The 21103-nt window shown below is 43.6% G+C and overlaps 1 protein-coding gene across 3 annotated transcripts in view; it reads right to left on the minus strand.

Annotated features, from left to right (window-relative positions):
* The window catches only part of alg13 (ALG13 UDP-N-acetylglucosaminyltransferase subunit), a gene marked incomplete at its 3' end in the record, with an annotated part of 41189 nt that overhangs the window by 3922 nt on the left and 16164 nt on the right, over nt 1-21103 (minus strand). For 2 of the 3 annotated variants that reach the window (XM_084005313.1, XM_084005311.1), the window contains exons 8-23: nt 19830-19893; nt 19473-19590; nt 19177-19241; nt 16618-16718; nt 16457-16542; nt 16106-16376; nt 11084-11191; nt 10685-10835; nt 6596-6767; nt 6263-6298; nt 6118-6173; nt 2728-2796; nt 1538-1658; nt 1349-1468; nt 1219-1259; nt 973-1093 (exon numbers count right to left, since the gene is read on the minus strand). In XM_084005313.1, coding sequence (XP_083861439.1) covers nt 973-1093; nt 1219-1259; nt 1349-1468; nt 1538-1658; nt 2728-2796; nt 6118-6173; nt 6263-6298; nt 6596-6767; nt 10685-10835; nt 11084-11191; nt 16106-16376; nt 16457-16542; nt 16618-16718; nt 19177-19241; nt 19473-19590; nt 19830-19893 — 1700 coding nt within the window. The remainder of the gene's footprint in view (nt 1-972; nt 1094-1218; nt 1260-1348; nt 1469-1537; nt 1659-2727; nt 2797-6117; nt 6174-6262; nt 6299-6595; nt 6768-10684; nt 10836-11083; nt 11192-16105; nt 16377-16456; nt 16543-16617; nt 16719-19176; nt 19242-19472; nt 19591-19829; nt 19894-21103) is intronic. The other variant, XM_084005312.1, reaches the window with a different exon arrangement.

Here is a 21103-nt window from a genome sequence, read left to right on the forward strand (position 1 = left end):
TTTATTCATATTTTTTTAATTGCAAGCATGTATTCTTAGACGCTTGATGAAAATATAGTCTGTTTGTACTTCATATATGTAATTTTGGTAATTTTGGTCTTTGACGTGACGAAATCACGAGGACTAGGCTTGGCGGAACCTTCTGCTGGTAAAGTTGTTTCCGACAGACGGACTTCTCTGAAACCCCCGCTAAAGTAAGCCTGATTGTTAGCCTGCCCCGGAGCAGGCTAGTTTGGTCGGATAAATTCCCATGGTTACTTAGCGGAGAGTGCCTCAAGTCACGTTGATGGAACGCAACTCTCGCTAAAGGTAGCGAGGATTATCGAAATTAGCCCGGCTTTGCGCTTAGCGAGTTTGATGGAATACCCCTCAGGTGTGTTGTGTGTTGCTAAGCACCCCCCCCCCAGCCGGCGAGTTTGACAGTGCATGCGCATATAGCCCCGTTCACATACGTCGCTACTCGCCCGTCGCTTTCTCGCTGAATTCTACTTGCTGGTAAAAAAAAAAAAACTGCCGCCGGCGGCGACTTCAAGCGTCAACTCTCTTTGGAATTCTCTGTTGACGGCAACTGTCAATCATCTCTATTCTACATTGTAATTGGTACTCGCTTGGTACTCGCTTCACTCGCATCGCAGAAAGTTAAAATTATTTTATCTCCGATCGACCACATCGCATCGCCTGTCCTGGCCACATTCTGCTAGAACACATTCACATTCATTGACAGTTGTTGCTCAGAGATGGGCGAGTGGCGACGTATGTGAACGGGGTCAAAACCAAAACACCAAGGAAGGCTGAGGAATAGTCACCCACTTATATTATTATTATTATTATTATTATTATTAACAATAATAATAATAATAATAAACTAATTGTGTTTGTCATTTTTGTTCTCATCTTTTCTTGAATGCTTAAACTCCTCAACCCCATTTAGTATGTCAACATTTGTATCAGTACCAGCAGTTACCCACTTACCATGCAGGGGGGTGTCCTGGCTCAGATAGTAGGAGTAGTGCTGGTAGGGGTAGGAGGCCTCAGACGAGGTGGCGGGGTGCGCCTGCTGCTGTTGCTGCTGCCAGCAGCTCTGATGGTACCACTGAGGAGGGGTGAAACATTAAGGAAACATTCTGATTTCGAGCTTCAGTTACTAACTTAACGATCTGACACCTTGAATGGGGGGCAAAGATAGCTCAGTTTATAAAAGACAACATTGTCTCTTACCTGGACTCCTAAGTTGAAGTAATACTGGAGGACTCTGCAGTCTGCACACACGCACACAAATGATTAAAAAGAAACAGTGAGACAGAAAGCTGCAGCAGGAATTGACACGCTACGTTGGTTGACCTCTGACCTCGGGGTAAATCACTGCCGTTAGGGTCATAGGAGTAATGGGGTGGAGCCACCATGGCGCAGAGAGGCTCACCCATCTCATTCACCGACCAGGGAGAAGCAGCTGGAATCGCCATGGCGACTAAGAACAGAAAACATCACCATTAAGCAGAGATTGTGTGTGTGTGTACCCGAGTGTGTGTGTGTGTACCTGAACGTGTCTGTGTGGCTGCTGGCAGGTGAGCAGCTACAGGAACACGTGATGATGGAGAAGAAGGTGAGGAGGAGGAAGAGGAAGGTGAGGAGCAGATGACTGCCAATGGCTTCACTACCTGGAGAGAACACACACACACACACACACACACTTCTCTCTAAACAAACCAAACTCAGTCCCCTTAAAGTGGACCGGCAGAAAAGGAACTCAGTTCTATTTGCTTTCACATTATCAGGTCATTTGAAAAGAGGACTCGGTTCCGTTTCTGGTCCACCTCAGCTCTGATGGGGCTTCTATAGTTCATTAAAGTTAATGATTTCTCCTTCAATTATGTGATGTTTAGTGTCGCTTCCAGACAGAAACAACTCCGAGCTTTTTCTCATACATTCCCTCGAAAATATCTATTTTACATTCATGTGAAAACATCTCCTTCAAACAACTGGGTTGATCTGCGCCACAATCTTCATTTTACATACACACACATTTGACCACATCATGATAACGTTAAAAATATCTCCCAATGCTATTTGTTACTCAATAGAGCCTGAACACATCATAATGTAACTCAATGTGACCTCCGTGAACGTTAGCCATTAGCTCTGTTATGTAGCCAATCAGAAACCGGCATCTCCTGATGACTCCAACACTTATTTGCTGTTCACAACATGGATCGGCGACTAGAAACTGTTAAAGCCGATATTCGGATTTCATATTTTCCCTGAATGAATCGTTGGCTGATCTGACGGTATGCCGCTAACAGAAGCCTAGAGGGCTAAAATACAATGGCAAAGGGCGAAGTGAAACTGGAGGGCTTTGCGTTTACAATGACCAGGTAAAGCAGACCGCAACACAGAACCGTACCCATCTCAGACCTCCTCAGGGAGGTGGTCTGAGATGACGACGACGGGACATGGATGAGACTGAGGTGACGACGACGGGACATGGATGAGACGGAGGTGACGACGAGGGACATGGATGAGACTGAGGTGACGACGACGGGACATGGATGAGACGGAGGTGACGACGACGGGACTTGGATGAGACCTAGGTGACGACGGCGGGACATGGATGAGACCGAGGTGACGACGACGGGACATGGATGAGACTGAGGTGACGACGACGGGACTTGGATGAGACTGAGGTGACGACGACGGGACTTGGATGAGACTGAGATCAGCGTTCTGTACCTGCTGTGTGTAGCTGTAGTTCATCTCTGGTCTCGGCGGGGAGTCGGCAGTTTCTCCTTCCTGTTCGTGCTATAAGAGAAACATCTTTGTCTCCATCATTGTAGCTCTGAGCTTCATGATGTCATAGATCATGTGAGCTGATCATCACACCTTCAAGTCAACAATGTCAATGTCGTTTTTTCGGCAGTATTAATCATAGGTTGTTAAAACTAATGTTTTAACGTGACCCAATTAAAGATAACTGCAAAACTATATTTCTATTTCTAGTAAGTCAATAAAATGTATTTATAAAGCACATTTATAACAGTTCACACTGACAAAAGTGCTGTACATAGTGCATTAAGAAGGTCAACAAGTAAAAATAACATTGCTGAATAAAAATACACATAAAACACAAACATCCACATACTAACAAAGGTGTGCAGAGGTAAGATGATTAAGGGGGGAGAAAGCAAGGGTGTAAAGACGGGTTCGGAGCCTTGATTTAAAGGCAGAAATTGAGTCGTGTATGTGTGGTGGCAGTTGGTTCCAGAGGCGTGGAGCCGCAACTGCAAAGGCCCTGTCACCTTTTTGTTTCAGTCTGGAGCAGGGGATGTGGAGAAGACCCTTTCTCTCTGTGAGATTTTGAATGTTTACAACTCTCGCGCTCCTCCCCCACGACGACCAAGCTCCTTCCCCTTGACTTTGTGCCCTTTGAAATCCCTTAGATCACGCCAACTTTGAAACGCGGGTCCGATGTTGACTCTGGTTTTATCACGGGCACCGTCGCAATCTCTTTTTTTCCACCGGTGTTTTCTTTTCCTTGGTTGTTTTGGACCTCCTCGTTTCGGTTTTTAACCGAGGAATTGGAAGCTTGTTGCTCCTTCCCTCCGCCTCCCCCCTGTGATAGTGGAACGACCCAAGGGGGGAGGGGCTCTGTGTGTGCACGAACACAGCCCTGCGTGTTGATTGGACAGCATGATCCGGGCTCTGTCGATTTTTTGCAAAACAAACAACAGGCTCTACGTGCACGTAGAGGTGCGCTTTTTTTTCTAAAACCAGATGATTTATGTTGTTCTATCGGAGCATAGTGTCGGCTTCAGTGTATATGATCAACAAAAATGTTGCCGACTGGGACTTTAAGGACCTAGTGGCTGAGTGGGGGTGTACGAGGTCTAAGATGTAAGATGGGGCCTGGCCATTGAGGGCTTTGAACACCATCAGTGCAATCTTAAAATGGTGTACTGGCAGCCAGTGAAGGGATGCAAGGACAGGTGTGATGTGATCCCACTTTTTTGACCCAGTCAACAGTCTTGCTGCTGCATTCTGGACCATTTGGAGGCATGATATGAGGGACTGGGGAGACCAGGGTAGAGGGAGTTACAGTAATCCAGCCGTGATGTTGTAAAGGCATCAATAACTTTTTCCAGATTGTGATATGACAGGGAGTGTTTTATTTTAGAGATGATTCTGAGCTGGTAGAAGCGTTTTTTCACTATGGAGATTTGCTCATTAAAGCAATGCTCAGAATCAAAAATTGTAGCCAGATTTTTAGCAAATGGTTTTGTGAATGGGGTCAGACTACCCAGGTTAGTTAATATGTTTTGTTTAGATTTGGAGGGGTTAATATGATTACTTCCATTTGTCATTGATTAGCTGGAGGAAATTATCCCCCATCCAGACAGAGATGAGGAGATGACAGGAGTATCTCAGGTCCCACGATCGTTGGGCTAGATGGAGGTCTCTGCGCTCTGAACTGGAAGGCCATCAGTGACATGGTTGCACAGGGAAAACACCTGCCTCACTCCTAATCCTCACCCGAATGCTGCCGCGTCTGCCTCTCTTCCCGCGACGCTTCTTGCGGCGAGAGATACAGCAGGGTAGTCGGTGGACGCATTCCACGTCAGGGTGGATAAACACTGGGTGGCCTCTGTCGAAAGAGCCAAGGCATCCTCTGCTTTGGACCTCCAGTGATCCTCGGATATGCAGGAGTATTTGGCGATCATAAGTCCGTAATGCATCGGAGCAATGCCAAAGAAACAGCAGAAAAAACGAAGACAGATAGAACAGCAAACGGGTAGTTGAACAGGTAGAAGCTGACTTCAGGCCGACCAACACACTGGTGCCATCTTGCTTACAAACATTTCTCCACAATGTCTCTCAGTGCCTTTCCCATCTCCGAAAGATCTAACCAACACCAAGCACAGTTGGAACCCAAGACCCTGGTCTGCATGACATTTCTGCCTAAAACTTTATTAGGGCAGGTTTTTCTCGCCACTGTTGCTGTAACGGTGATGTTGGGATTTTGAACATGTATTGACTCTGAAAATCATGAGCGTGTTCTAGTCCTGCTTTTTTAGTAGAAAGGGCGAGGAATACACCTGCCAGAAAACACAGATGGTGAAGTTTGCCACAACTTCAGAGAAAGCCCAGAGGGGGTCCTTGGAAAATGTTCTCCCCTGTAAGGGGTCCCTGGCCCCAAAAAAGTTTCAGAACCATTGGTTTAGCAGAAACACTATCCATACTTTGTATGACATGTTGAAAAGAATTATGTTGTTTCTGAGAGGAAATTCTGGAAGGCTGTTGTATGTGCATATGCACCAGACATCGGCTCAAGAGTACCCGGCCTTCTTGGACTCTCGCGACGAGGTCTCTATAGTTCTGCTGGTGGACTTCAACGCTGACGTGAGCAATGATGAAGTAATCTGGAGGAACAGCCTGCCTGATCTGAACCTGAGTGGACCCGAGTGGTTGTTGTTAGACTTCTGTCCTGGTCATGGATTGGCCATAAAAAACACCATGTTAGACCACAGGGAGGTTCACAAGTGTACTTGGGTAAGCCGGTAAACCCAAGCATCTCCCACCCCAGGAAGAGCTCATCTTGCCCAGTGCATCCCTGCTTTTTGCAGATGATGTGGTTCCGTTAGCTCCTTCAGAACGTGACCTGCAGCACACACTGGGGTGGTTTGCAGCAGAGTGGAAAGCAGTTGGGATGAGGGGGTGCACCTCCAAGTCCGAGTGCTGGGGAGAGGGAGGTCTGAGGTGCCCTCCTCAACCTGCTGCCCCGAAAACCCAAACCCGGATAATTGGAGAAAATGGATGGATGGATGGACTTAACCAGCTACTCAACTTCCTCCATCCTCACAGGTTACATGACAGATCTACATCTCCATTAAACAGCCAAAGAAACATCCCTCCATTGTTGTAGATGTAATCACCATTTGGCATGTTTCTGAAAAGATCTACAAAATTATAACCTACACAATAAAATGAGTGATGAGGGATTCTCTCCTTTCTTTTTGGTTAATTTTTTTTATTTGAAATGCCGCATCCCAAACCCAATATGATTTTGATTGAATCACTATAAACAGGGACACTAACGTCCAGCAGTTCAGAGGTCAGGTGTGTTACCTGGTTTGTGGAGGGCTCAGCAGCAGGGTAACCACCTGTGGTCTGGTAGTTCTGATCTGAAATGGTTAACATTCAGACTTAAGTAATTTCATCTGGATAGTTCCTTTTTTGTAAATACTTTCTACAGTCCGATAATGTTACTCACCCTGTGTGACGTAGATGTAATCCTCTGTGTACTCAGCTGACAAAAACACGTATATGAATCACATTGCATGTTTACAGAACTACTGGAAAAACCAGTACAAAGCCCACTTTGGACAATCAGCATATTTCCCTGGTTCTGCTGCCTACTTACACCCAGCTCAATAACCAAGTTACCATAAATAAAACTTCCTGCAGAGTTTTCCACAAGAGAAAGGGAGAGATTGCCAGTGACAGGGAGCAGCAGACTACAATATATTCAAATATAATCATAAAATCAGGAATAAAGAACCAGATCTCTCCGCAAATGAGCTGAATAATAGGTTTTCTTCCTCACCCTGGTCCTCCACAGTGCTTGTGCCCTCCTGGTCCTCCTCTGATGAACAGGTGGGGGTGTTTCCAGGCGGAGGTGCGGATGTTAGGGGCCCAGAGCCTCTCTGAACTCTGTAGGAGGAGCCAGGTGGAGGAGGTGGGGCTCCCATGGAGGGAGGCGGTGCCACCGACGGAACCTGAGGAGATCATATTACATCCATAGTAAATGTTTGTATCCTGTCAATGTCAGTGTAACAATAGTTTATAACAGTCTCAGGTGTCAAGAGGCCTGTAAATCAACATACCAGAATCAGAAAGGAGTTTATTGCCAAGGTCATTTCCACAAATTTGCCTTGGTGTTCAGTGCGCACAATAGTTAAAAAGAACAAACAATAAAGCAAAGTACTGCAGTCAAGAACATATAATACAAATAGAGGAATTACTATAAAAATTAATTAGACAATTTAGCCATACTATAATAATAAATTATGGACAATTGACAGTTGGAATGTGTAAAAATACAGTATATGGGGTTGTGCAAAATAGTATTGTATAGTACTTCTCAGTATAGACAAATTCTGATTGTGCATATCAGTGGGGTTCCCAGGCCTCGTTGTTAATGAGGCCAGTTGCAGATGGGAAGGAACCGTCTTTTGTGGTGAGAGGTTTTGGTCTTGACAATCCTCTGCCTCTTGCTGGAGGAGATAGTTTTGAAAAGTATATGTCCAGGGTAGGAGCGACCGTCCATGATCTTCTCTGCTTGCCTCAGTGTTCTGGAGGCATGCAGAATTTGTACGTTGATACCGAAACCCAGAAAAATACTTGATACCATTTTCGATACCACAGGGAGAAAATTACCAAAAAATTAAGCAGGCAGAATTTTGAAAAGTGGTCGATCTCCCATTTGTATGCAGTCTCATCTCCACCAGAGATCAGCCAACTGAAAGTGGTGTCATCCACAAACTTCTGGAGCTTGACGGACTGGTCAATGGAGGTGCAGCTGTTTGTGTACAGAGATGTGCTTCCCCAGCTTCACATGCTGCTTCGGCTTAGTCGGGCATGTGCAGCTGGTAGAGCTTGTCCTGTAGCAGGGTCGGGATGATGGTGTTGAAGGCGGAGCTGAAAGCCACATAAAAGGATCCTGGCTTAGGTTCTTGCCGAGTCCAGGCGCTGTAGGATGAAGTGGAGTGCCACGTTGCCTACTGCATTGTCCACTGACCTGTTGGCTCTGTAGGCAAACTGCAGGGAGTCCAGGAGTGGTACAAGGTGCTCAAAGGACTTCATGACCACAGAGATCAAGGAAGAGGGTCTGCAGTCTTTGAGTTCTGTGGGACTTGTTTTTTGAGGGGAGGGGGATGATGGTGGAGGATTTAAAGCAGGCTGGTACATGGCATGTCTCCAGCAAGGTGTTGTCTGAACATTGAAGACAGCTGATCAGCATGGTACTTCAGGGTGGAGGAGCTGCTTTGTGGGGATTCTGCCTCTAAAACATTCTGTTGACAGGATGGAGAGGTGTCAAAGGGGGGGGGGAGGGGGTCCAAGAGGTAGGCAGTTGAGGAAACGCCAAGGCTCCTGCTGAGGTGGGGGAAGTCTATGGAAACCAGAGTTGTTCCTAAAAGCATTAAAGTTGCCAATGTCATTCCTCTCTTTAAATCCTAGAAGCTTCACTAATGATCGTCCTATATCTATTTTGCCTTATTTCTCTAAGATTCTGGAGAAAATGGTTTGTAAGTGAATAATATCACACTTGAATTAAAGAAATATCCTTTATGAACATCAATATGGGTTCAGAAAGAATTGTTATACTTGCATAACTATTACAACTGGTTGATAAAATGCATACAGCTATGAATAACAATGAATATGCTATCTTGGCATATTTTTAGATACAAGCAAAGCCAGGTGCGCAAATAACTCAGTGGTAGAGCTGGCGCCCCATATACTGATGGCTAAGTCCTCACTGCACCGGGTTCGAATCTGCCCGGTGGCCGTTTCTGCATGTCGTCCCCTTCTCTCCCCCCCTTGCACTCTCACGCTGTCCACTCAATAAAAGAGGCAAAAAAGGCACAAAAAAGGCAATAATAAGGCAAAAAAAGGATATAAGCAAAGCCTTTGATACGATAAATCATGAAATTCTAATCTCCAAATTAAGACATTATGTTTACCATGGACAGACCCTTAAATGGTTGTACAGTTATGTAACTGATAGAGAGCAATATGTGGTTGCTAATGGTCTGGCATCCTCCAGAGCCAGGTTAACATATGGAGTGTCACAAGGGTCTACTCTGGGACCTCTACTGTTCTAGTATTCAACTGTTCTAGTATTCTAAGACCTTGCTTCTGTATCTTCCACCTTACCTTCCTATACTGTTTGCGGATGTCACCAATGTGATTTCCAACCCCTTGTCTCAGTTGCAAACATGGATATGGAACAAATATCTAAATGGTTTCAGTTAAATACTTTATCATCAAACATAAAAAATAGAATTGAATAATTTTTACCAAATAAAACAAGGAGGAAGACTGAATGTTGTGTAAAGCATCTTGCAAAGCATCTTGTGTGGTTTAAGAGACCAGAAATGCAGGTCCATTTACAATATACACTCACCGGCCACTTTATTAGGTAAACCTGTCCAACTGCTCGTTAACGCAAATTTCTAATCAGCCAATCACATGGCAGCAACTCAATGCATTTAGGCATGTAGACATGGTCAAGACGATTTGCTGCAGTTCAAACCGAGCATCAGAATGGGGAAGAAATGTGATTTAAGTGACTTTGAACGTGGCATGGTTGTTGGTGCCAGACGGGCTGGTCTGAGTATTTCAGAAACTGCTGATCTACTGGGATTTTCACGCACAACCATCTCTAGGGTTTACAGAGAATGGTCCGAAAAAGAGAAAATATCCAGTGAGCGGCAGTTCTGTGGGCGCAAATGCCTTGTTGATGCCAGAGGTCAGAGGAGAATGGCCAGACTGGTTTGAGCTGATAGAAAGGTAACAGTAACTCAAATAACCACTCGTTACAACCGAGGTATGCAGAAGAGCATCTCTGAATGCACAACACGTCAAACCTTGAGGCGGATGGGCTACAGCAGCAGAAGACCACACCGGGTGCCACTCCTGTCAGCTAAGAACAGGAAACTGAGGCTACAATTCGCACAGGCTCACCAAAATCGGACAATAGAAGATTGGAAAAACGTTGCCTGGTCTGATGAGTCTCGATTTCTGCTGCGACATTCGGATGGTTGGGTCAGAATTTGGCGTCAACAACATGGATCCATCCTGCCTTGTATCAACGGTTCAGGCTGGTGGTGGAGGTGTAATGGTGTGGGGGATATTTTCTTGGCACACTTTGGGCCCATTAGTACCAATTGAGCATCGTGTCAACGCCACAGCCTACCTGAGTATTGTTGCTGACCATGTCCATCCCTTTATGACCACAGTGTACCCATCTTCTGATGCTACTTCCAGCAGGATAACGCGCCATGTCATAAAGCGCCAATCATCTCAGACTGGTTTCTTGAACATGACAATGAGTTCACTGTACTCAAATGGCCTCCACAGTCACCAAATCTCAATCCAATAGAGCACCTTTGGGATGTGGTGGAACGGGAGATTCGCATCATGGATGTGCAGCCGACAAATCTGCAGCAACTGCGTGATGCTTTCATGTCAACATGGACCAAACTCTCTGAGGAATGTTTCCAGTACCTTGTTGAATCTATGCCACGAAGGATTAAGGCAGTTCTGAAGGCAAAAGGGGGTCCAACCCGGTACTAGCAAGGTGTACCTAATAAAGTGGCCAGTGAGTGTATAAATAACATCAATTGGTCTCTGGATCGCTTACCTTTATAGTAGGACCACAGGTCTCTGGATCTATCCACAAAGTTCATGTCTCTGAAGTCAGAGTTTCAGTCAAAGTGATGATGACTCGCCAAATCATAAGCAGGTTTCCAAAGTAAAATCCAAGTGATCAAGGTCACGTCCGAGTCTCCAACATTGTGTCACATGACTCCGACATTCTGAGTCTCAGAGTTGAGTCAAGTCTATATTAACGCCATCCATTATCACAATAATAAAGTTTTACCCTTCACTGTATCATCTGGTGTCTTACCGGTAGTGGAGGGAAGACAGCGTCGCTGGCGTTGTCCAGCTGGTAGTACGTGATGGTTGCATCCAGATCAGACGGCTCCTCCCCCGTCTCCGCAGGGAAACCAAACTGACACTCTTTATTCAGAGCCGTCGCCACATGACGGCGACTGCGACTGAACAAATTTACCTGTCATTACTTCAGGTATTGGTTTAAAGGTGAGATCAAATAATGACGTGTGGATAAGTTCCTTGCTTGGTTTTGTCTGCTGTAATCACATTGTTAAGGTTAGTTTGTGTCATGTGGCCTACTATATCTTTACTTCATTGTGTCACTTTTGATGACTAATGGCAACAAAAGTTAAAGTTTACCAATACTTAAAGGTTGACCCAACATCATGTTCAGAGATTGTGCATTGTTTACCGTGACCGGAAGGCGTAGTTCTCGTAGTCGTGGTAATATCGTCTGCCAGGGTGGTAATAGGTCAACTGTGGACCAATCAGGTGACGATTCAGGAAACGGGTGGAGCTTCTGACCAAAATCAATGACACACACACACACACACACACACACACACACACACACACACACACACACACACAGTTATCAATATGACCTATTTTTTTGACTGGGTGGCTTTGGCCCAGACGTAGAGCGAGTCAGAAGATTGGCGGTTCGATTGCCAGCTCCTCTAGTCTGCATGCATAAGTGTCCTTGCGCGGATCCTTGTGCTGCTCAATAGCGCGCCTCAGCAGGTGAGCGCAATTGGACCAATCAGCAGCACACGCCATAAACCCCAGACAATATAAGCAATAGAGATATTCGGATCGGATATCGGCTCCAATGTTGACTAATTAGCTGGATCGGATATCGGATGAATGAGGCCGATCCAGCATTTCGATCCAGTCATTTCATTTTTATTAATATCATACACAGCTATACAGTGACAGCGATCTAGTCACTTCAATTCTATGTTTGCAACGCTGGTTATGTCATCACGCAGAGCACACACACAGCAGCGAGTGATGAGCAAACAGAGCAACATGGAACAAGCGCCGGTTAATTAAGCCATTGTTTGTTTGGTTTCAGGCAGCTGCTATATTTTATATTACATTTTAAAATATCTGTTTGCAGTGCACTTTACATGGTTACAAGTGTTACAAGCTGCTAATTAGGGCTGGGCGATATGGGGAAAAAATCCCAATACGATATTTTTTTTCATATCAGTCGATATCGATATATATCACGATATATAAATCAAATTACTATTACGTGTGCTGTGTGCGTCAACCTAACTTGACGTGGCTCTATTCCAGCATGATTGGTTCGGTGCAGCGCTACTTAATTATGATTGGCTATTCTTACGCCAGGTTCACACTGGACGCGGAAGCGCCGCGAATAGACGCGTAGCGGAGCCCGCTTCCATTCGGCGCCCCTGTTAAGCTATGGTGTCGTTCACACTGGACGCGGAGCGCCGCGAATACGCGCGGCCCTCCCGCGCCGCGAATACGCGCGGCCCTCCCGCGCCGTGAAGCGATCGTTTCGGTGTCTGCTCTATTTTTTGCGCGTGCCGCGAGTGAACGCGTCAATTCTGGCAGGAAATCACACGGAGAAACACGAAACAATCCGGTCAATTTTCAAAATAAAAGCAATTTTCAAAATAAAATACCGCGATTGACAAACGCGATCATATTTGTGTATCTCAACTCGCACTGGGAAACAGGAAGAGACAATACATTTAATAAATGTGAAGAGGAGATAAAAAAATGTGTATTTCAACGGTATATCTGCACTACTACTGTCTTCTACCATACACACTCTCTGTCTGTGTGTGTGTCCCTCTCTCTCTCGCTCTCTTTCTCTCGCTCAGAGAGAGAGAGAACGGATAAATACAAGAAGTGTACAAACTTCTTGGTTACAGAAACATGGCGTATTAATTTTATGGGGTTTAATGGGAAAAAATAGCTCTGAATGAACAACAGCTGAGCAGAAGCGCTTGTTGACCGCCGCGGAGAAATACGCGTCTGGTCTGAACGGGGGTGCGCGGATCGCTCGCGATTTTCGGCTCTGTCGTTGCAACTGAAATACCAGTTTAGTCTAGTGCAGGTGAGAGTTGGCAATGAAATACCAGTAGACATAATATCCGAATCTGAAGATCTTTTAATGCTGCAGCATGAGCCATCCGGCGCACCGCGCCGCGGCGCTTCCGCGTCCAGTGTGGACCAGGCGTTATGTCCGTCAAAACATGGACGAATGAATTCTATCGAAATTGTATCGAGCGTGTCTCATATTTCCATCGAGGAAAAGTTATTTCGCGATATGTATCTTTATCGTTTTATCGCCCAGCCCTACTGCTAATGTACATTTTGTTATTTGTTAATAAATAATATTAAGTACATTCATATCTGTGGCAATGTCACATGGCAAGGTATACGGTTCATTCATTCAACAGTAGTATCAGATCGGTATTGGGTATCGGCCGATATGCTCAGCCCAGGTATCGGATTGGAAAAAAACTGGATCAGTGCATCTCTAATAAGCAACGCAAGTTTGTTCAGTTGTTTGCAACGCAGCTAAGGACAGCAGAAGAAAGAAATCGCTAAAGAATCACAGAATTAAAAACACATCGGAAAAGGAAAAGATCAACAGGGCTACCGGTACGTCTCTTTACTGGACTCTGGAGACCGTTTTAAATGTGATCACTTGCTACGTAGTAGTCCGTGTCTATGGGCAAACAAAATGTATTGTCTGTTAATAAAGTTTAACATTGCTGTACATGGGTAAACTTAGCAGCTGCCATTACAATTGGCTCAAATCTTTTTTTAGTTCATTAAGCTGTTTAAACCAGCGGTTTTCAAAGTGTGAGGCGCGCCTCCCCAGGGGGGCGCGAGAGGACTTCAGGGGAGGCGCGAAAAGAAAGGAAAAAATTCTATCATCTTGTTAACTACAGCTAACTACAGCAACTACAGCTGAAAATGGATCGATTTTTAGTACCTCAGGTGAAAGTGAGAGTGAGTACAGAGGCGAGCAGAAAACAGAGGAAGTATGACCCTGATTATTTAAAGTTTGGTTTTTCTAGCGGACCGCGTGCGATTTTAGTCGGCGCGGAGAGTTCACTTGCAAACTTCTGGCGAGTTCCCCCACCTCACCAAAAAGGCTGTGAAAGTGTTCATCCCCTTCACCTCCACTTACCTGTGTGAGTGTGGATTTTCCGCATTGACAATGATTAAAAGCAAGTACCGGTCACGGCTGCGGGTAGAGGATGATCTGCGTTTATTCCTTTCCACAGCGCATCAACCGTCTGTGCGCATCAAAGACACAGACTCATTGTTCCCACTAAAATAGAGGTGAGCAAATGTGTTGTGTGCAGTGTTTCAGCCCACTATGTAAGCGTTAATGTTAATGTAAATGATAACGTCGGATGAGTGAACATGTGTTTAAAAAATCAGTTGAAAAGTAAAATTGTGTTTTTTTTAAGTGAATACGTTTAACAAAAAGATGTTTAAATGTATTCAAAATATGTTTAGAAACACACAAAGGTGTTAAAATGTGGGAAAACGTAAAAAACAAAGATGTTAAAATGTGTTTTAAAAAGATGTTAAAAACATACACAAAGAAAAAAAAAAGATGTTTAAAATGTTTTAAATATAATATAAATAATATCTACATAACATATATAAAATGTTTAAGAACTTACAAACATGTTTAAGATGAAACCTTTTTTTTTAAGCCTGCGTGGAACATACAGAGCAACATCAATAACATTAATAAAAGTAATAATAATGGGGGGGGCGCGCCGGCTTTTGAGTTCTCTTAGGGGAGGCCCACTATCCCACACTTTGAAAACCCCTGGTTTAAACCATTCCATAAACCTTGGTTAAAGATGTGTACATTGATGGAGTGTATACGTATTAGTAGAGAGTATAGTGAATTTAGCTTCAATGAAATGCAAGGGGCAAATATGTAGTTTGTGTATAAGAAGACTAAGTATTTCTGTTCAGAAATGGTTATGCAAATCTACAGTAAAATAGTTTTATTTGAAGAATGAGTATTTAGTTAAAATTGTGATATAAATACATGTCATGTATAAAATCTGTATAGAATGATGTAGGTTAAAACAAGGCAAAAACAGGTTGATTTAAAAGTAAATGGTTCTAAAAGTAGAACTGGTGTTCTGTTTATTCAATGCCTAATTTGCACAGTATATAGCTGGGCTGATAAATAACGAAATAATGGTTAATGTATGTTTAAAATATATACATACACGTTGCCTTATTAAATGTACTTTGTTGTATTTGATGGAAAATACTGAACTTTATTTACATTTTATTTTTTATATGTTAAGGTTTTTCAGCTTTCTTGTTTACTGGTCAATTACATTGAAGAACAAGTGAAATCCTGAGTCTGGTCTTACACACCTCCAAATAGTGTTTATCGGATCCGAGTGTCGTTTATGCGTGTAAATTAGTTTATCCACGTTTACATGCCGTTTAAGTCTTCCTAAATATTTTTTTGCGCTGCATTATGGTACGTATCTGTGACCAATCACTGCCCATGGCAGCTATCATAAAGATGATGTTGGTGCATTTCATCACTTCGTAGGGAATACGAGTAACAAAGAGGAGGAAAGCCTAAAATGTTGCATTTTTCTGTAATGTAATTACTTGTGGTTCCCAGAGAGCTGTCATTTATTGAGTTTGCTTTGTTTTACTAAACAGACCTGCTCTGACCTTTGTTTTCTGTACGAGGACACAGTTGGTTGATCTCTTTTTGTAGGCCAGCTGATGTTTGATGCAGTTTTATTTTGATTAAATAAACACCTAAAACTACAATAGATGTATTAATCCTGGAATCTTCTTCAACATTACTTTTAATAACGGATAGTGGATGTAGTGACTGTGAAGGCATGAGAGAGCACTCAGTGATGTCCTTGGTACAGTCTAATGGTCACATGTGCATAGGATAAAAACATTGGGTAATAAGACTGCAGGTAGTCTCCCATTTCTTTTCACAAAATGAACATTCAACAATGACCACAATATCATCATAACTAACAATTTTGACACCGATGTCTGAAATGGTACAAAATAAAGGCCTATGCCGTGTGGTATATCCAGGTCTGCCTTACTGCATTGCGGGCCATCTGATCACAGATATCAGGTGGTTTCCCCACCTCTGATTTACCATTACAGCCCTGCACTTGACAGATAATTAACCCCAAATTGGCCCCCCTCACTGTGTGTATTAGATTAGATTAAATCCCCATGTGCAGGCAGCTCCTCTGCTATCAGTGTATGTATTTGTGTATATGGGTGAATACTGACTGAATGTAGTGTAAAGTGGATGAAATGACCAGAAAAACGCTATAGAAATGCAGGCCCAGGTCCATTTACCAGTAAGTGCTGAGCAAACATTTCAGGTGTTGGTTACAGGTAACATACTCACCTAGAGGCTCCGTAGCGAGCAGGTCTAGCTGTGGGGTGGTGATGGTGTGGGGGGGCGTAGGGGTCGTAGGTCATGGCTCCTGGTGACAGGGGAGGGGGCGGGCGGGGGTGGCCTGCTGGCTGGAAGCGGGGAGGCAGGGCAGAGGGAGCAGGGCCTCCATAGGAGGATGGTGGTGGCATCAGCAACTCCGCCCCCTTCACACCACTGCTGCCACGAGACTTCCTGAAGTACCGATGGCGGTGGTGATGTCGCTGACCACGAGAGTCTGAGTCTGACAGAAGAGACAAGGGGAACAGTAGTCTAAGGACCAGAAGCTTGAGAAGGGTCTGGTGGATCTCAGCATCAACATACCCAGGTCTCCTTTTCTGGTGGGAACAGCAACATTCCAGGCAGGAACTGGATTCACTGGTTTCAGGTCAGTCAGAGGAACCAGGTGTCTGAGACAGGGACGGACATGTTAACATTAAATACACTCACAGAACCCACTGGTTCAGACTGAAGTCGTGGTTTACTTCTCTCCCAGCTCCTCGATGAAGACGTTGACGGCAGACGAGTGTGTGCCCACTTCCTGGATAAAGGCATTGTAGTACTTCCCCTTTGGCTCCAGACGCACCTGAAACCAACAGACAGAACAATCCAGATACCTGAGGCTGAAACAAAACAAATATAAACATACTACAAGTATAACAGTTGGGCAGTGTTGCCACAGTTACTTTGAAAAGGTAATCCGATTATGGATTACTGCTTTAAAAAGTAACTAAGTTAGATACAAGTTACTTTATTAGTTACATTCAGCAGCTGTCGACAACACCCCCGCCGCCTCAACATAAAAGACGACCGGTTTTGCCAAAACTCACTTTATTGGAAGTGCATTTTTAACAGGACGTCTGCTTCGTACCACCTGGTGGGACTCGCTCTGTAAGTTTGACTGCACTGCTGCGACTCCAAATGTTTCTTCAAATTTGACGTAGTGTTTTTGTAGCAAGATAGCACTTTGTTGCCACCAGCACAGTAACGCGTTACTGGCATCACTGTAGTTGGGGATGCACCAATGCCATCTTTGTACCAACACAAGTACTAATATTTAAGTACTTGCTGATACAGAGAACCTAATAATACTGTTAGTTTTAACAATAACTTTTAAAAGCAGTTTTATGCATGCAACAGTTTAATCATTCAAAAAGTATTGTGAAGATAAATCCAGTTCAAGTCAAGTCCACTTGCACTGCGATAGGTTGCTAAGGATGAGTGAGTCTTGTTAAGACAGAGGAGCCATGCATCAAGGGAAATGTATTTCAGAGTATATACTGACCAAATGAACGCAACTACTAAACATGAACACGTTGTCAGATGCCCTTTCACGGTCACAGGGAAATAAACTTTCATAGCAAAAATAAAAAAGGTACTTCCTGCAGTACTTGGTAGTACTTGAATGATTAGCTTGATACAAATAAATGATAGATGACAGATGAATAATAAATAGATAGATTTCACTGTATGTTTGTTAAATGTGTTCATATGCATTTTATTTGTGATATATATATATATATATATATATATATATATATATATATATATATATTAGGGCTGTCAAAAGATTGATTTTTTTAATCGCGATTAATCGCATTTTGTCCATAGTTAACTCGCGATTAATCGCAAATTAATCGCATTTTTTGGCACATTTTTTTTTCTTCTTCTAAATGTACCTTAATGTATTTTTTTCATATTCTTAATACTTTTAACAACATAAGGGCAAAATATACTTGATTTATGAAAATGTTTATTTAACACTTCAAATATCCCCTTACCAAAACATGGGATCAAAACAGGGTTATAAGAATATATCACAAACAATTAAAGTGAACATGTCACAGGAGATAGTGTAACAGGAGATAAGTACAGTTAGGATATAAGTGCATTGGCTTGCAAGTGATATCTCAGACTGGACGTACTTCTATGGTAGCTCATTTCATACCCACAGTACGCGCAGATGACTTTGGTCTTATCGACTGAACCATCTGGCAGTCTTTTGAAGGTGAATTTGCCGTTCACAAATCGATTTTAAACGCGTGTGGACGCGCCGCTTCCCAGTATTGCACGCTTGGTGGGCTGCCACTAGAGGATGATTGACAGGCGCTCTCCTTTAAACAACAACTTTTTGCGAGCGTTCGCGAGCGTTCCCGAGGCGGCGAGTCGAGCCCGGCGCCTCTGATTAGCATAAAGTAGATTCGACTAATACTTGAGGCAAATGAGGAGCGGCCAACTCGCGCGCCGTCTCTCGACATTCGCCGCAACGCCACCAGAATGCTTTGCACGGCTTTTCACATAGACAATGAATGGGACGCGGGGAAACACCGCTGCCTGTGGACAGGCACCTTCCCTCTGGATCAAGACTACAGGTGCCACCGACGGCCATAAATCATACAATGCGCATTTTTTTTTTTTTTTAATACCGAGCGTTAATCGCGCGTTAAAAAAATTAACGGCGTTAAGAGGATGTTGCGTTAACACGTTATTAACGCGTTAACTTTGACAGCCCTAATATATATATAAATATATATATACACACACATACACACATACACACACACATATATATATATATATATATATATATATATATATATATAAAATAACAATATATAATATTGTTATATATTTGAATAAATACGTTTTGACCATACTATGCTGTGTGCTACAAATTTTTCTGCCACTACATTTTTTTTACTTGCTAGCACCAGTGCAACCACTTTAAAAAAATAAGCATACAGCCCTGAAACAGACAGTAACATTTGGACAAAAACAGGACAAAAAGACCAAAAGGAGTTAGGACAAAAGGATATGTTTGTCCAAAACAGAGTTGATAACTGGAGTGTGAAGCAGTCATCAGTTAAACAGTAAAAATATGTGCTTATTCACTTGAGTTGAATATTTCATCAATCAACTCAAGTATAATGATGACAATTTCCTGTTGTCACCGAATCAGAACTGGAGACAAAACGACAACACTCCAGTCAGTGGTCCTGATGGAGTATTAGGACTAGTAGTTACAGCATCACTGCTGTACCAACCTGACACTTGTCTCCCAGGAAGTACTGCCTCCCTGCAAACACCATGTAGTCCGTCTTCTGCATCTCTGTCAGTCATACACAGACACCTCAGTTAAACTGGAATCTGATTATTGATTAAAAACATCTTTTTAGTAGCAGATTAAACATATCAATCAAATCTTGATCACCTTCATTTACAGTCATTCTGTCTACTTGAGTAGATATTAGCTCATTATAAAAACATTTATATAAAAAAATAAATGTGTTCCCATATTTTGATAGGTTTAACTTTTAAACTGACATGATTGAATTCTTACCTTTACAGCTGTCCTGCCAGACGTCAAACTCCAGATTTCTGTAGGCTTCCCCGTCCAGAGACTTCATGACCTTATAAGGAAGAGACAGTCTGGAGGGTTGTGGGGCTTCTGCAGGAGGCTGACCATTAAAAACAACAAGTCAGGGTCAATGCAGTGTCCAGGGTTGGATTCTATAATATAATGCTGCATTTCCACTGTATATAGTCTCAACTCAATTTGCTCTTTTTAAAACTACATGCCATATAGCACGCTGTTGTTAACACTACCCCCGCTATACCCCATTAGCATAAAAGCAGGAGGATGAAGACTCATTGATGATCACATGCTCAGGTGACGTCATAATGAACCTCCCCCTACTTTTGTGTCGGGTGTTGCAGCTCGGGGTTTCTCTTCAGCGGCTCCACCCAATTCTGACTCCTCCCTGCAGGACAAAACAAACACACACCTAACTACAACATTTTGTCATTCTGGTGAGGATGTGCAGCAGTTTGTGAACCACCAAAACACCAAGAACAACATAACTCAAACACTGAACAAACAGGAAGCGATGGAGACCATGATTCAGTAAAAAGAGAACAAATGGGAGGGTTTCGGGCGAAAAGTCAAAACTTAGGTAACTTGACGCCTTTTCCTCAACCTCAGGGTAAAACATGAGGTGAAGGAAAGGTGGGAGAACGCATCAGGATTTAGGAAAAGACAGCCACGTTGCTCAGAGAATACGACCACACTTTCACTAAGCTACGTCATTATAATGTGCCCGCTGATGGTTGACAGCTGATGATGGACACCGGAGATTGACGTGGGTCTGTGGTGGAGAAACTACAATAATTGTGACGACCCCAGTGGGTGTGGTTGTTTGTTGTATGTGGTGTTTCTCTCGCTGTCTCCAATCTCTTTCCACAGGCTTGATGAGTCTCCGGTGTGTGTTTCGGAGGGGGCGGGGCCACGCTGTTAAACACCACGTGGAGAACGCCAGCTCGCTCTCTCGGTCCATTCCCGGCCTGGCGTCCGGCCGTTCACCTGCTGTTCTGCTTATTGGTTTTTAATGCGCAACCAACATTCACTTATGCAGCCAAGCACCTGCGCACACTGCTGATCTTCCGCTGTTACAGATATAGAATAGCCTGACGTAGTTTTGGTATTGGTATGGGGGGGTTTGTCAATAAATATAATTGCCGGCAACTTCCCTCTTGTGCTGTTTTTGTCAGAGATCTGAGCCAGTTCTGACATAATGGACTACAAAAAGAATCGTCCACTTCTCCCCATGTTGTTGCTTCTATAAACAGCTGGTTCACTGACCGGCTTCAGCTCCAGCAGCTCCTTATTCCTGTTGCTGTTTAAATCAACTCTGATTAACTGCATGGTTGAATTCACATTACACAGTGTTGTTCTGTTGGTTTACAGAGCAGAGTTGATTTTAACAGCAACAGAAGGGAGGAGCTCCTTCCATCTTTCCTTCACCTCATGACGTTTCACCCCGAGGTCTAGTAAAATGCGTTAAGACCTTTGACAATCTGCTAACAAATGCTAAGTGATGGAGACCATGACTCAGCAAAGAACAAACGGGAATTGATGGAGACCATGACTCAGCAGACACTGAGAACAATAACTAACAGGATCTTTATCATCTG

The sequence above is a fragment of the Eutrigla gurnardus genome (genome assembly GCF_963514095.1).
Source record: "Eutrigla gurnardus genome assembly, chromosome: 3".
Lineage (NCBI taxonomy): Eukaryota > Metazoa > Chordata > Actinopteri > Perciformes > Triglidae > Eutrigla > Eutrigla gurnardus.